The sequence below is a fragment of the Ipomoea nil genome, unplaced genomic scaffold (assembly GCF_001879475.1).
Source record: "Ipomoea nil cultivar Tokyo-kokei standard unplaced genomic scaffold, Asagao_1.1 scaffold1074, whole genome shotgun sequence".
In the NCBI taxonomy this organism is placed as follows: Eukaryota; Viridiplantae; Streptophyta; class Magnoliopsida; order Solanales; family Convolvulaceae; genus Ipomoea; species Ipomoea nil.
Window position 1 is genome coordinate 2569337 of NW_017617502.1, and position 16238 is coordinate 2585574.

The window sequence follows — 16238 nt, forward strand, 5'->3', positions numbered from 1 at the left end:
CACAGCATAATTACAAATGCAAAACAACTTAAAAACCGACCAAAAAGGAAACTCGAGGAACACAAACAATGAAACCTCTGCAAACAGAGATAACAAATATTAATGGGGAATGCATTCATTAGGTCTTCTCATTTATTGAATGAAAATGTATCATAAATCATCATTTAGTCATGCCAAGATTTAATAACACCAACGAAACAGTAACGCACACACCTGCACTTAGAATTATAATACCATATCTAGTTTTGCAGGCAGCTTCGACTATTGTGCCCGGTTGCCAAGTCACATGTTTTGCATGTACGCTTTTTATTACTTTGCTCCTTCATTGCGAGCTCTTTAGCAGTCCTCATTCGTTTGCACGAGCTTTTATTGCTTGGAATTTGGGGGTGCCTGCACAGTGACTGACTCAGGTGCCGGAACGCCACAGTACATCTCCATAATCGCTCGTTTTCCTTTATCTGCAGCCCCTTGTTCTTCTCCACTCTCGCACCATGTTGACTCGAACTCCTCGAGCACATGACCGATTTGTTGCAATTTCAAAGCATTCCCTTGAGCCAGGCCTAAACATCTGTAAAACGTGTTTATTACGTTACTTTCTTCGTTATTCCCTTGTGTTGTAGTTTTGTCTTGCTCCAGACTATCATTGCCCACTTCGGTTATTGAATTTGGTATTCCGGTTCGTGCGTAATTTGTTATGAATTGTTGATGACCAATATCTAATTTCCTATTCACTTTCAAGAAAGGTTTGTAGCTCTCCTCGCACAAACAGTGTGTGTGTCCCTCTTCAAATGTCTTCACTTCATACCTCCCCGTCCTGTCTCTTTTGAATACAATCTTGGCCATGCACCCAAATCTGTTGGAGGGGCGTTGACGTTTGGTCGTGGTGGCTGGTTCCGGTCCAGAGGTTTCTGTAGGTTTTGTTTCTTTAAAACCTTCACGAGAACAAACCAGTTTCTTTTTCAAGATAACTCCGTACTTGTTCTTTTTGTCTGAACTTCGACGCACATCAAGGCCGGCGACATAAGCGTACTTTTTGTAGAAGTCAATACCTTCTTGTAATGTTGCAAACAACTGCCCCAACACCGGTTTTATGGATGGGTCGCATGCCGTTAACCAAATCTTGGTACCACTCGGTGATACCATAACACACTGTTGGCCGTCAACATCATCTTCCATAGGTGGTGCACCTGCCACACAAAATCAATTTAACAACATTTTAAATTTTTAACAACCAATAAATTAAAAAAAAAAAAAAACCACAAAATTCTCAACATATGCACACGCTATACATGTACTCATCTTCGTATACGCGCACCCTCAATCAAAACTATCATAATTTGGAGTTATCAACAAAATCATGTCGTTTCACACTTTCATAAAATCCGTACCACACGCACACACATCCCAATACATTTAGGTCGTCCAACAACACAAAGAAAAAAAACAAAAAAAAACACCAATATCCTAAGAATATGCAGACGGTATGCACATACTATTGTTCGTCTACGCACCCTCCACTAAAACGAACATCATTCTAAGTTGTTATCACCATTTATGACGTTCCACACTTTCAACAATCCCTATCTCACGCACACACATCTCATTACAATTATGTCGGCCAACCAAACACCAAAAAAAAAAAAAAAAAAAAAAAAAAAAAAAAAAAAAACAAACAAACAATAATTTCAATATACGCGCACTATGCACATACTCATGGTCGTCTATGCATCCTCCCCCAATCTAACTGTTACACAATCAGCCCTATATGTGCACACCTGAACACGCACAGGCTATGCACATCCCATAACTTTTAGTTCGTCTAACCACCAAAAAAAAAAAAAAAAACAATCATCAACATATGCACACGCAGGCACACACATAAACACACATACCTGTGCTGCTACAAGCCATATCTGAAGTGTGCTCCTTGGTTGTTTCTGCACTCCCACCCATTCGTTTTCACCCCAACTCTTCTTCACGCAAAATATATCTTCAACAAAATTAGTAAATAATTTAAAGTATTAATCTCCATTTATAATCTCACTAATATAATGCTTAAGATTCCAATTCAATTATATCCATAATTAAACATATAACTACAATTACTATTCAATCATTTTGATTGCAATATATTCTTAATTACTTTCACAATCTCTTATAATCTCAACCATTCATGAAAAATGAATCAATGGATATCATGAGACCTCATGATATCATCTAGTATAGGGGTTGCACCGAATTCGATGCCTATATATATATATATATATATATATATATATATATATATATATATATATATATAACCCCGCTTCGACGTGATATATAAAACATTTTTCACGACAAGGAATTGAAGGAAACACACCTGATTTGTTTTCAAAATGTGGCAGCCAAAAATTTCTTTTTGATTTGTAGGATGGAGTAATAAAATTCACATAATCAAACATTACGGTGTGATTGGCGGCACGTTATGCATGCCATTTCACACAAAATACCGACTCTCTAGTCTCCACACCTCTAATACTTCAATTCAAAAATATTCATTTACACCTATGCGCACTCACTCTTTTAAGTAAATTAAATTCTATAGCATACAAAAAACAAAAACCTCCTTAAATAATTTGTTTTATTTACTAAATTCTACCCTAATTATAATACCCATATGTGGTAACATTATAATATTCTGATCCGTATATCTAAGCGTGCGGTAAAGCCCCAAATTAGGGAAAAGACATTTGAGTTTTTTAGTATTCTTCTACATTAAACGACAACTATTTGAGGCTAGCTTTATAATATAATATTTTAAGAAATAATGTAACCCGTCATTTTCATATATCTAAAATTTTCTTCTTCTTCTTTTTTTTTTTTTTTTTCAAAAGAGGTTATTTTACAACCTAACATTTTTTTTTTGAATGCTAATGGCTCTATTACAATGTAGTATCTGTTCACAACCTAACATAATAATATACTTTTTCAAAATATATATGTGGAGATACACTTTCTTTATATGGAGAAATAATATTTATTTATGGAGAAGTAATCATTCTTTTTGAAATTCACTTAGAAACTGGACTAAAATATAGGGGATTCCAAGCCGCTGGGTAGTATATGATACAAGTAGTTAGGTTTTTCAACTGACTACCACTCAAACAATTTGAAAACTAGATCATAACGTATGTGTACACCCTCATGGGATTCCAAGCCCAATGAGTAGGTAATAGTCCAAGTGAACAGTAATTTCTTTTATTGAACACCACACAAAATAATGATTTCTCTAAAATAAATCATTTCTCCTCAAATAGATACTTTTCTCCAAAAATAAATAATTTTTCCAAAATATACAATTTCTCCAAAATACATTTTCTCCAAATATACATTTTCTCTAAAATATTTCTCAAAATATATTTTTCTCCGCATAATTTCTCAAAAATGATTTTAACTTCATGTTAATATAATTTCACCATACATATATATACACAAAAATTTCCAAGCCAAGTATGTACACACACAGGGTTCGACACGTCGAAGCCCATTCTCAATATCTCGAGAATCACCACACACAATATTACAATGCACTTGTGATCACATGAACATTATAACTCATATCATACAACGCATAATTATATTTGTAGAAATAGATTTTTGGAGCAAATAGTTTTAATATATATAATCATATATATCATACTCATATTCACACAACATAGAATATTTATGGGAAAAGTAATTTTGGTGAACATAAAATCTTACCCTCAAAGCCAAATTCCTATCAAACACTTAATTGCATCCTAACCACTTTGATTGATCCCCACATAGGTTTTAGTCCAATTTTTAAGTGGATTTAAAAAAGATTGGTTACTTCTCCATAAATAAATATTAATTCTTCATATAAGGAAAGTGTACCTCCACATATATATTTTGGAAAAGTATATAATTATGTAAGGTTGCGAACTAACCTCTTTTGAGAAAAAAAATGTATGGAAAATTTGGATATGGAAATGAGGGTGTTACAAATAACTTATATAGTACTCCAATATATAATATCTATATGTTATTACTATTGAAGAAGATAAGAACATATATGGTGAATGCATGTGCATGGCAACAATAGTTGGAAAAGATAACGTAAGTTATAACGGTATAGATATTCTTGACCAAAATATTGTATAGTACAACTTTTATAGAATAATGTATATTAAAAAAATGTAACGGAAAAAATGGACATAAATAAAGGGTATAAATTTTATTTACACTTATTAGTTTTTAGATTAGATAAAAAAAGACCAAGATTATGTGGTCTAATGATACTCGGGTTGGACTTCTATTTGAAAGGTTGTGAGTTCGAATCTCAGTAAAGACATTATTGACTAAATAAAAAAGATCAGATAAAAAAAAAATGCCTTCCCACCCATACAAACAATTACCACTCTATATTAATCACTACCACGCTAAAAAAAAAAAAAAAAAAAAAATGGCTGACCACATTTTGAATTAATAAAGAATATACATTCTCAACAAAAAGATAGGCGCATCAAGGAGTGGCTAATAAGGATGGGTAATTTTAGATTTGTTGGGGTCTCTAGCCAAGGTCGTAAAAAAAATATTTTAAAATATTAATTAGAGTTTGTAAAAAGAAGAGTTCACTTATAACGACAATTAAGTTCTCAATCATATACACAAAGAAAGTTTATGAATTCATCATATATTATAATTTCATTGCATAATTCTTTATTTAGTGTTCGACAACATTAGTAAGTCTATTAGAACATGTCACTTTCAATAATAAATAAGTTTTACCAAGTCATCCGTAATCATCAAAATCACACTAAGAATATTTAACTTATTTTAATATGAAAATTGTTAAGACATGATTTGTATTTTTTTGTTTATCATAACTATCTACAACAATACGTATCTTTACTACTATCTTCTTTTTTATATTTTGAAAATGCTCATTTTGATTATATTAAAAATAATTAATTTTATTTTATATTAATTAAATTTCATATTTAAAATTATATTAATTATTTTAATTTTGTATTGAATATTAATTTAATTGCACAATGCATGTATTATAGCTAGTATAGGTACGAGTTAATTCCAGTAATGGTCCTCCGATTATATTGAATTTTCAAAATTAGTCATCGACTTTTAATTTGGACACTTTATGTCCCTTGACTTTCAATTTCTTTCCAATTAGGGTCCTTTCGTCAGGTTACAGTAAATAGGACTTTAAATGAAAATGGTAAAGTAGTTATTTCATATGCCTAATGTATAATTCTATATGCCTAATGTATAATTCTTCGTGTTTCTCCCTTGTATGCGCGACTTCAGGCATCAGATTCACTTAATTGCTTAATCCCTAAATCTACTTGAAGAACATAATTCCATTAGGGATTAAGCAATTAAGTGAATCTGATGTCCGAAGTCACGTATACAATGAAGAAATACGAAGAATTATACATTAGGCAGATCAAATAACTACTTTACCCTTTCATTTAAAGTCCACTTTACCGTAATCTGACGAAAGAACCTCAATTGGAAAGAAATTGAAAGTCAAGATATGTAAAGTGTCCAAATTAAAAGTCAAAAATTAATTTTGAAAAATTAGTATAGTCGGAGGACCATTGCTGGAATTAACTCAATAGGTACTGATAATATATGGAGCCGTCGAATAAAATTGGTGGGTTGGCTACTTGGCTCTATTGATGTGTATCATCGTTCTTCGCATGCATGAGTCATGTTGGACACAGATGCCCCCATGTCAAGACAACTTTTAATTAATCTGAATAATTAAATTTTACTTTTTATCTTAAAATTTTAATAGAATTTTAAAATATTTGTAAAAATATCAATTAATAAAAATAGAAAATAATAATAATGCCGTTCCTATGTGCATTATAATTAATCATCATATTCCTACCTCAGCTACCATATCTCATTTACCATTCCACCATTTATACATGTATACTAAACCCTACTTATTCACATTCCATCATATTCCTACCTCAGCTACCATGTCTCGTTATCATTTATTTTCATATACTACTATTTATTTATTGTCACTCCATCTAGCTATTTACTCATACCACAATTCCAAGTCCACCACAATTTATTTCTCACAATGATCGCTACTCAAAAATGTACACTAAGTAAATCTTATTCTTATGTAAGAGTCTGTAAATTTTATTCTTATGTAATAGTCTGCAGATCATAGATGGAATTACGGAAATGGTTTGAGGTACTTAAACCTATCCGCTACACTTGTGATTTAAACATATAATTACAATGTGAGTATATCTTTAATAATATTTTATATTATTTTTATAATTATAATTCTCTAGGGGCTTTAGATGAGATATTTATTAGAGTTATATATGCAATATATTCTAAAAATCGTGCAACTGGAAAAGATGCAAAGACAATGAATAACATAGTTGAAGAAATACAAGTTGAAGAGCAATATGATATACGGGTTGACATAGATGATAGTGCCTTTGTTGGTTTGGATGATATTTATTAATTTTATGAGTGCACAACTTGAGCCTCAAAATGATGGAAGAAAAAGAAGTAATTCAAGTAAGAGAAAGAGGAGTCAGGGTGAAGGTATAGAGATATGTGTAGAGAATATATATGCTTAATGATGCGAAACTTATAAACAATATAATTTCAAAAGTTGGTAACAACTTGCCTGATGGTCTTCAATATGCTCATGATATGAATATGTTTCAGAAGTTTGATCGTGCATTAAACGAGGTTGATGGTTTGACTTATGACGAAATGGACATTGTTTCGTTAAAGCTTATTGATCATCCTAATACAATAGTTTTTTTTTTTTCTCAACCTTAATCCTGATTAAAGATTATAGTGGGTCAAAAGGTTTCTTGCTGGTAATTAATCATTATTCATCTTTACATTTTATGAGCATTAATACTATCATTTGATTGTTTTAGAATTTATTATACATTATTAACAACATTTAATTTGTATTGCTTTTGAGTATTTTGCTAGAAAAAAAAAAAAAGAAGAAGCTTATCTTATTTTTTCTTTTGAATATTATTAAATATTCTTTAAAAAGATTTTGTTAAGTAGTATTTATATGAATATTTTGTTTGATAACTTACACATTATGATTTTTTATTTTTTATTTTTTGTAATAATGTAGTTGCTATAGAATATTATTATTATTATTATTATTATTATTATTATTATTATTATTATTATTATTATATATTTTGTATAAGAGTATTTATATATCTTTAAACATAAGCTAGAAGGTAGAAACGTAGTTGAAAGCTGAAAAGCTATAAGCTAGAAACTGAAAATTGAAGAGCTGATTATGTTTAAAAGTATTTGGTAAAATTAACTTTATGATAAGCTGATAAATGTAAAAAGACTAAAAAGGACATCTTCATAAAATTTAAATAAGTTTGTCTACATATTAAAATTTAACATTTTAAAATAAAACTATTAGCATAATCATGATCTAACATCCCATTATGAAGTAGCAATATTATTGTGAATCTCCTTCATGTCAATAGAGGTTTCACTTAAATTTTCGTTGATAGAGATATTACTACTTGAATAATAATAATAATAATAATAATAATAATAATAATAATAATAATAATAATAATAATAATAATAATAATAATCCTTTATATAATAAAGCTATATGGTTTGGGAAATATTTAATGTTACAATTAATGCAACAACATCCTTTATTATAAAAAAAAAAGCACAACATTTAAAAAATAAAATAGCTATATATTATATAATCATATAAAAAATATACTTTTGAAAAATAAAATAGCTATATATTATGTAATCATATAAAAAATGTGTTCAATTAGAGTTTAAATTTACACCTACAAAATTTGAAATTTGCTTTCCAAATGTAATTATCTTAGTTATTATTCGTATTGTGAAAATTATAATATAGATGAAATACAATTAAGAATAAATCAATGTAATTATGTAAATTCTCTCTATAAATTTATTTGAATATGCACATAATTAGAGATTATATTAACCATACAAAATTATAATTTTAATTTTAATTGTAATTTTGTATTATATAAAAATAATAAATACTTGACCAATGGAAGCTAAAAAATATTATTATATTAAATAATTTAAAATATTTTAGTTTTTCTATTTTTTATTTATATTTATAATAACATAATTTTTTCCCGTGCATCGCACGGGTGAATTACTAATAATAATAATAATAATAATAATAATAATAATAATAATAATAAAGAAAAAGGAAAAAGGGAAAAAGGTAAAAATAGTTTTAATTGAGAAGGGTAATTGATGTCATTTATTTAAAACAATAAAAATAAAAGATGTATAAAAAAAAAAGGTTAGGAAGCTATTAGCTTATTTTTGAAATGCTATCTAAAGTAGGGTATTAAAATAAACTTTTAATTCAAGCTACTAACTTATTTAGAGAATATTACCAAACAGAGCATTTGAAGTTTATTGCGTGAACCAAACAAGGTACGATAGTAATTCCTCATTTACAATTTAAAATATTAAAAGAATTTGTTTATAAAATTTAATGCGATTTTTTAAATATTAGAAAGTTTTATTTATTTAAACAAAAAAGAAGAAGAAGAAGAAGTAGGAAATTTTATTCATGATTTTGGATGAGCAATAGATTTTGGACGAATTTAGGCGAAAAGGGGGTAAAAGTTGGTATTGAGTCATAAATGTCCCCCAAGATGCCAACCCTAGCCAATAGCCATTGTTTCCCCACGTCTACAAATTAAAGCTCACACCGCCTCTTTCATTTCCCTCCTTATACTCCGCTCATCTTCTCTCTCTCTCTCTCTCTCAGCGCCTGCGGCCATTTTCAAACTCATTCTACTGTTGTACCTGAGTGAGAGAGAAAGATGGGGAAGTACATGAAAAAAGGTAAAATCACGGCGGACGTGGCGGTGATGGACCTTTCAGAGTCCCCTCTCGGAGTCCGGACCCGAGCCAAAACCCTAGCCCTCCAACGCCTTCAATCACAATCCGACTCCGATTCCGATTACCTCCAGCTTCGCTCTAGGCGCCTACAGAAACACACCTCGTCTTTCCGTGAAGACTGCAAGAAATTCGCCCAGAAACGCCACTGCCAGGAGGCCCCGGAGTCCGTAACTTGTCAAAAATGGAAGCTTGAGTCCAGCTCGAGGCTTAGGGTGGGTTCTGCCAACTCCACCTCTGCCTCAATTACCCGTTCCGATACCAAGGAAGGGTGTCTTCAGGTGCTCGGCGAAGGTTATGAAGCAGAGGAGAGCTATGATTTGGGTGTCCAGGCCTCTTTCGGGGAGAACAATCTGGAATTTGAAGCAAGAGATAGGTATATGGAAACACTCATATTGCTTCTCCCTTTTTGCCCTGTTAACTTGCATTTTCCAGCATGTTTATTAGGAGTTGCTTTATTTATAAATTAAATTCCGTTTTTTTTTTCCTTCTTCTGTGCGCTCATTACTTGTTTAGGTATCTTAAAAGGTCAGAAAGGGTAATAATTCTCTAAAAGTTGAAGCAATTGCATTTCTTGTAGTAATACTCTTTTCTGGATTTCTCATGTGTTTCGTTCTATTGAAAAAATGGTTATTTTGGTTTCTTGAAGCTTTTAAAGCTTCTTCTTCTTTTGTTTGAAAGAGCCCTTTGAGGTGACTTTTAACATCCACACTCTGAGAAAACTTGCCTCATTGTCTTTTTTTGGCTACTGCATTTGTGGGTACCATTCTTTTACATGAAAGAATTTCATTAAAGCTTTGGTATTTAATTTTATTTTTTTTCCCCACTCATCCTCCCAAATGAAAATTTGAGGATTTTACTTTTCATGCTTTCCATACTTGAATATTATTTTATTCCTTGCATTTTTTCAGCAAAATCAATCTTTTCATCTGGTCCCCCTACCCCCAAGTGGAAAGCATTAGAAAAAGGAAGCTTTTTCTTTTCAAGTAAACTATTTAATGGCCACATTTTCTTCCTTAATTGCTTCTTCAAAATTTCCAAGTAGTTTCATGCAATTTCAGTAAATAGCAAGTCTATACTACTGCTTATCACTCAAGGATCTGTGACACTTTGGGTCACGTGAGTTGTAGTTAAATGAACAAGCTTGTATTCAAAACAGTATAGTCCCATGCTTGTTTGTACTTTTTTTTTTTTCTTTTTACTGTCTCATTTATGTCTGAGAAAGGACTAAGACTATATATGTTCTGGAGATCAAGAGGTTTTAGTTGATTATTTCTTTTAACAGTAGAAGGATAAACAGAACATTGACTTTTATGCCTCTTGTGTTTCCAGTGATGGGTCCTATCCCTGGGGCCATAGAACAGAAAATGTGCGATAGCCTATTTTCTCACAATCTTGAGAAACAATGATCCCTACTCTTAAACTCTTTTACTTTTACAGAGTTATATGTACGGTCGAGTTGAACATGGGACCCTATTTTGCATTGAACAAAAAGCTTCTGTCATATTTTGTTGTTAGTTTCCTTCATGCATTATTCTTTCTTTGTTTTCCCCTTTCTCTGTTCTTAACATGGAAAAATAAATAAATGAGACAATAGATTGATTAGATAATTGGACTGGGTTAAACTATGGGGGAACTGATGTTTTGATGTTTGCCTGAATTCAAGCTTCTGAAGTTTAGAACTTGAAACTCAGTTGATCATGACTCCATATTTTGGCCCTTGAAATTTGTTTTAATTGTGTAATTCTGTTACTGTGAGATTATGATGGTTTTTTTACTATTTGTCTTTTTCTTTAAAGGAGCACTAGAGAAAGCACACCTTGTAGTTTAATAAGGGAGGAAGACACCATCAAGGCACCCAATTCAGCTACGAAACGGACTAACCAAACTACAAGAACACGAAGTTCTGTGCTCAGAACTATGCCTTCAGCTGAAGAGATTGACGAGTTTTTTGCTTATGCAGAGCAGCAACAGCAACGCCTTTTTATAGAGAAGTACATTGATTATATTTTTAGAAGTTAGACAACTATACTGGTTATCTTTACAAGATGAATACAAATTACTGAAATTTTACGTTGTTTTGTTACCAAATCTGCAGATATAACTTCGACATTGTGAATGATTTGCCTCTGCCAGGACGGTATGAGTGGGTGAGAGTGAGTCAATAAGCAGGGTAGTACTATGTTGGTTGGTGGTTTCGTTCTCCCCGGAACACCTTAGTTGGTGGCATAGTTAGAAGGCCAGGAAGATGGTAACTTTGGCTCCTCCCAGTTCACCCAAATTTACTGTAAAGAGACTAGAGATGTGTAATTTAATCATCTGTAAAGTAACAGGGTTGATAAATTACACACTAACCATTTGGAAGCACAGAGTAGTCCACTAGTCATGACTACCAAGAAGTAGGAATTACTGCTGTAACAGAACTAATAGCATTTTCCTTTAATTCTGCAATGCTAATAATCTTTGTACTTAATAGCAGTTGTGCAAATCAGCAAGTTATCAGAACCATTATCAGAAAGGGCACTTAGTTGTTGGATTATTATTATTATTATTTTTCTTTTTCTGAATACTATATACTCTGTTACAAGGTAGTATCTGTTATATACTTTCTCTAACTATTGCAGCTCAAAGAGTCAATACCCTACCATCGCGGTTTGATCTTGTGACTTTTCATCGAGGGGAGCCACAGAAGGATTATTTGAGCACACGGTGCTTGGCGGATTATTATTATTATTATTATTATTATTATTATTATTATTATTATTATTATTATTATTTATTTTTCATGTTACAAGTTGCTGGTAGGGTTTTTGGGAAGTGGTGGACCAGGTGTTGTCAGAACCATTATTAAATGCTTTACTTGTTTCTGTCCTCTTTATTCTGAAGCCTCTCTCCTGTTAGGTGAGTGAAAGTGTTTGAACATGTGAGAAAACACTGCCATGCCATGTCAGTAAATTTTATTTATCCTCACTCGTGATAGTATGAGCTGCTGTTGTGTTGAGACTGTAACTATGTTTGCTGTTGCTTCAATTCTCAATGATAATGATAATATTAGGTATAGACAATCTAAACGGGTTAATTTTTCTGTGATTCTTTGTTCAAAGTTTTGGTCGGATTAACCAAATATATTTTACTTGATGCAGTTACCTATGGTGTTTGTTTAATGAGTAGTTGTATTATGTATATTTTCAAATTTTACTCTTTCAATGATATGTTATTATGTGGGTCTCTAGAAAACTGGTTCAGATTAAGAATTTGAGAATATAGTAGAAGTTGGGAGTAGAAAATGAGATTATAGACATTATTTTCCTTGTTTAACTAATCCCTTCAACATTGGACTCGGATTAGGAGGTGAAGTTTGGTGGGTGTTATGCTGAATCCAATAAGGAGTGTACTGAAATCCAATGAATCCATCAAACTCACTCTTTATTGGTGAATGACACTCCCTTTCATGCCCCCCTTTTTTCCTTCTTTTTTTTTTTTTTTTCTTTTTTGGTATACCGAGATTTTCATCGTCGGACACATGACTAATCTCCTGAATTATAAGCATTTCTTTTGAATGGAACAGTTGGCCTGAAGATTTAAGACTGCTCCATTTCTAAAGTTAAGGATCGAACCCTTGACCTTTGGTTAAGGATATCCTCTATTGCTTTCAGTGTAACTCAGCCTCAACTGTCAAATAGTTCCACTCCAGTAGGAATTAGGAAATCCTTTACCTCTTGCAATTTCACTTCACAATAAAATATTTCGGAACTCACACAATATTGCAATATCGTATGTTCGGCTAGTTTAGAAGACGTGGCACATACATAATGTGTATAACGTGGTAGATGTTCGTTAAAGACATACATAATGCATAATGGCATAATGCATTAGATGTTTATCACAAGTAAAAAGCTTGGTATAAATGGATAAAATATTTAATCATGCGTGAAGGTCATGGTGATGGATTATGGGAAAGTCTACAATTGTTATTTGAGTGCGTGTTGTGGGTGAAGCCTGCCTTGTAACCCTATCTTAAGCTGTCTGTCCATACCTGATTGGTTCAAACCAATAAAGTCAATAGATAGCTCCTACGAGGAGTTGAACTTGGAATCTTATGGTTACCAAATCAACTGTCCGATCAACTTGAATGAGAATTGCCCTCATAAATTAGATACTAATGATGTCTAAAGAGTGTGAAATGGTAGTTGACAATCACAATGTATAACACATTATTTACAATGAAAAATATTACCCCGTGCCATTTTGATAATTATCTTCAACTTTAAAGTGCACTTTGCAACACTAGTGCACTTAACAACAATATAGAGTGCACTTTGTAAACATTATAGATTGCACTTTGTAACACTATAGAGTGCATCCGTTGATGAACCCTAAAACTTAAACCAAACAATTAAACCTTAAAGTTAAAACGTAAATACTAAACCCAACATGAGCAAATAAAATCCCAAAATGAGCTAACTTTTTGAAAATATTTTTCAACATTTTAGCCACAGTCCGAGGGGTAACCTGTACTGTCCGAACTGTATCCTTTCGTCGCAAGTCGGCTTTTTATTCAGCCGGAAGTAGGAAGGACACCAAGAAGTGAGGAAGGTGAAAGGCTCGCGGGGTTCAGCCGGTCGGACGAAGAAGAAGAAATTCTTCCAATGCTTGTGGGAGTCGGACAGGCCGTCTATGAAACGGCAGCCGCACCGCTAGGAAATATGAAGGAAGCCCGGGACCGGCTTACCCACCTTGCCGACTTGAAAAAGTTGGTTAAAGAGGGTCATAGGCTGGGGACGAGCGAGCGAGTCGCACATGTTCAGAAAAACACGTTAGCAGGCGGTGTGAATTGGGGACTAGTTGACCAGGCAAGACGCCGAAGTAGCGGAAGAAAAGGGTCAGAAAGGAGTGAAGGAGCCCCCAGAACCCATGTCGAACGAACTGGTAGTTGATCCCAACATAACCACCAGTAGGAGGTTCGGTGAGATAATGGTCCCCCGCAACTATGATGGCGGCAAACGGGCCCATCAAAGATCTCATCAGGTCCAGGTTAGAGGATGAGAGGGTAGAATGATAGTCGAAAGGTCGGACTATATCTTCAAAATAGCCCAGACCCCGAGAAATGCTCTCGGGCAATGCAGGGGCGGATTGAAGGGGAGCGAGATTCAAAGGGGCGAGCGAGGTCGCACCCGGGCGATCAGTTGGGCGGGAGGTGGAGATAGAAGGGTTTTCAGTGACCCCGACGCGACTAGAGGAGGAAGCAGCAGATATAATTGGAAAAAAAGAAAGAAAAAGAGAAGGAACTAACCTGAAGACAAAAGGAGGGGAACGACTAGAAGGCAGATGACGAGTGAACGAAAACAGACGAGGAATGAACGTAGGATCGACGGGGAACGACGGTGAAAGGGCTGACGTTGAAAAAGCTAAGAGCAAAGAGAGGAAGAACGAGGTAAATGAGGGTGAAAGGGGGAGATATTTATATGAAGGGGAGGTGGACCGGATGGCGACGCGTGGTGACGATCCAAGGGCTAGGGTCCGGGGTGAAGGTGATGCGATATATGAGGTGACCTAAAGCGTGCCTTAGAAGCTTTAGTGTGGAGTAGTGTCGGGAAATCAAAGTGAAGGTAAAAAACTGAGAGCAAGAAGTCGAGGCGCCCTCGACGAATTTAAAAAAGAAGAGTCGGGGGGTCATGACGGTTGAGAGGATCGGAGAAGGATTCGACTCGCCCAGTCAGGATGGCAGGTAAGTCGGCCAAGGCTGGGACTAGTTTTCCTCCTTGGGAGAAAAGTCGTTACTCGGATTAGCTTCCCTCCTTGAAAAAAAGAGTTCAAATTTAGAATAGCTCCCCTCAACGGGAGAGGAGTCGGCACCCGGCCAACCCACCCCTTCTGAGAATAGGAGTCGGCAGAGGGTCATTCATGCCCTGATGTCAAAGAGCGATACACGATCGAGTACGGTGGAAAATCAGTCGGCCAAGCTGGTAGAGAGTTTACTTTCTCAAGCCGTCGCCTAACCGAGCCTTGCGAAAGTGAGGGACTAGATGATGGGTAAAACTGGCCCAATACGTGTCGGGTCGCGCAATAAATGAGACTAGAGGTAAGCGCAAGAATAGGGGAGGGTTACGGGATGAAGGCAATACGGGCAATCGGCTGGAACCGAGCGCCGGTGTCGCCTAACTTGATCTCAGTCGGGGGTATAAGTGAAGGTTTTCAGTCAACAGGAGGGAGAGCCGAATGGGTTCCCCCTGTAACCTACTCAGCCAAGTAACTGACCGAGAGCTTTGGGGTTTCGGTCCGGGGCGACCGGGAGAAAGGCTTAGCCGTTCAGAACGCCTGGATGAATGCATCTAGCATCATCTCGGCTCGTTCAATAGCTGGTTGGCGGCCGGACGAGAAGGATCATTAGTCGGAGGGGTAGCCGAGCAGTCGACGGCGAAGGCCCGACTGGAGGGGCAAAGGTGTGAAGTTGTTCGAAAGGCGCATCGAGTATCATGAGTAGCCGCAGAAGGGGCACATGCAGCGACTGGTCAGAGCAGTCTGTCGAAAGAGAGAGTGGCGGATTCCCTGAGGGACTCGGACCGGTACCGGGGTACGGCAACGCCCTCGGGCGATCTGGTGGGTGAATTTCACGGGATACGTTGGAGCAATTAGGAAAGGAGATCAAATGTATTTATGGCAATGAGAACTTGCCTATATTAGACCCTAGAATACTAGTATAAATGTCACCCTTGTAAACCTTGAAAAGGTGTTAAGCTTTTCACATATACACAAGAATACAAGGCATTCATTTTTCGGGTCATTGCATTTATTTTTCCGGTTGTGTTGGCCCGCCATTTGACTGCCACAGTGATCAATAAGACCAACACCTAGTGACTACAATGTTTATAACATTTTTCTCTTAATTTATAAAATATATTTCCTAAATTTAAACTTACCAACATAAATATTTTAAACAATCATTACCACTAATGTATAGTATTTTATTAATAATGAAATAAGCTATAAACATATTACAATTAGATTATTTCTTTATTAAAAAATTCTTCGATGTATGATGAAAAAAAAAAAAGATATACATATTTATTTTTAATAATATTTATTTAATTATAATATAATATTTCATTTTTTCAAAAAAAAAATAATATAATATTTCATGTTAAATTAATTTTATCATAATAGGATACCGTCATTAAATAGAGTTATGTTTGACGTGGAATGTAAAATTGGAAGTTTGAGAGATTAGTGAATTTTAGCATGCATATGGTATGAACACAAGATGCACCTAC

The 16238-nt window shown here is 34.3% G+C and overlaps 1 protein-coding gene across 1 annotated transcript; it reads left to right on the forward strand.

Annotated features, from left to right (window-relative positions):
* Nucleotides 1–8736: 8736 nt before the first annotated feature.
* LOC109182514 (cyclin-dependent kinase inhibitor 3-like) lies at nucleotides 8737–11505 on the forward strand. Its single transcript, XM_019332642.1, has 3 exons — nucleotides 8737–9343; nucleotides 10767–10961; nucleotides 11066–11505. Exons 1-3 carry the CDS (start codon nucleotides 8892–8894, stop codon nucleotides 11133–11135), a joined length of 717 nt encoding a protein of 238 aa, XP_019188187.1. The 5' UTR covers nucleotides 8737–8891; the 3' UTR covers nucleotides 11136–11505.
* The last annotated feature ends 4733 nt before the right edge of the window (nucleotides 11506–16238 follow it).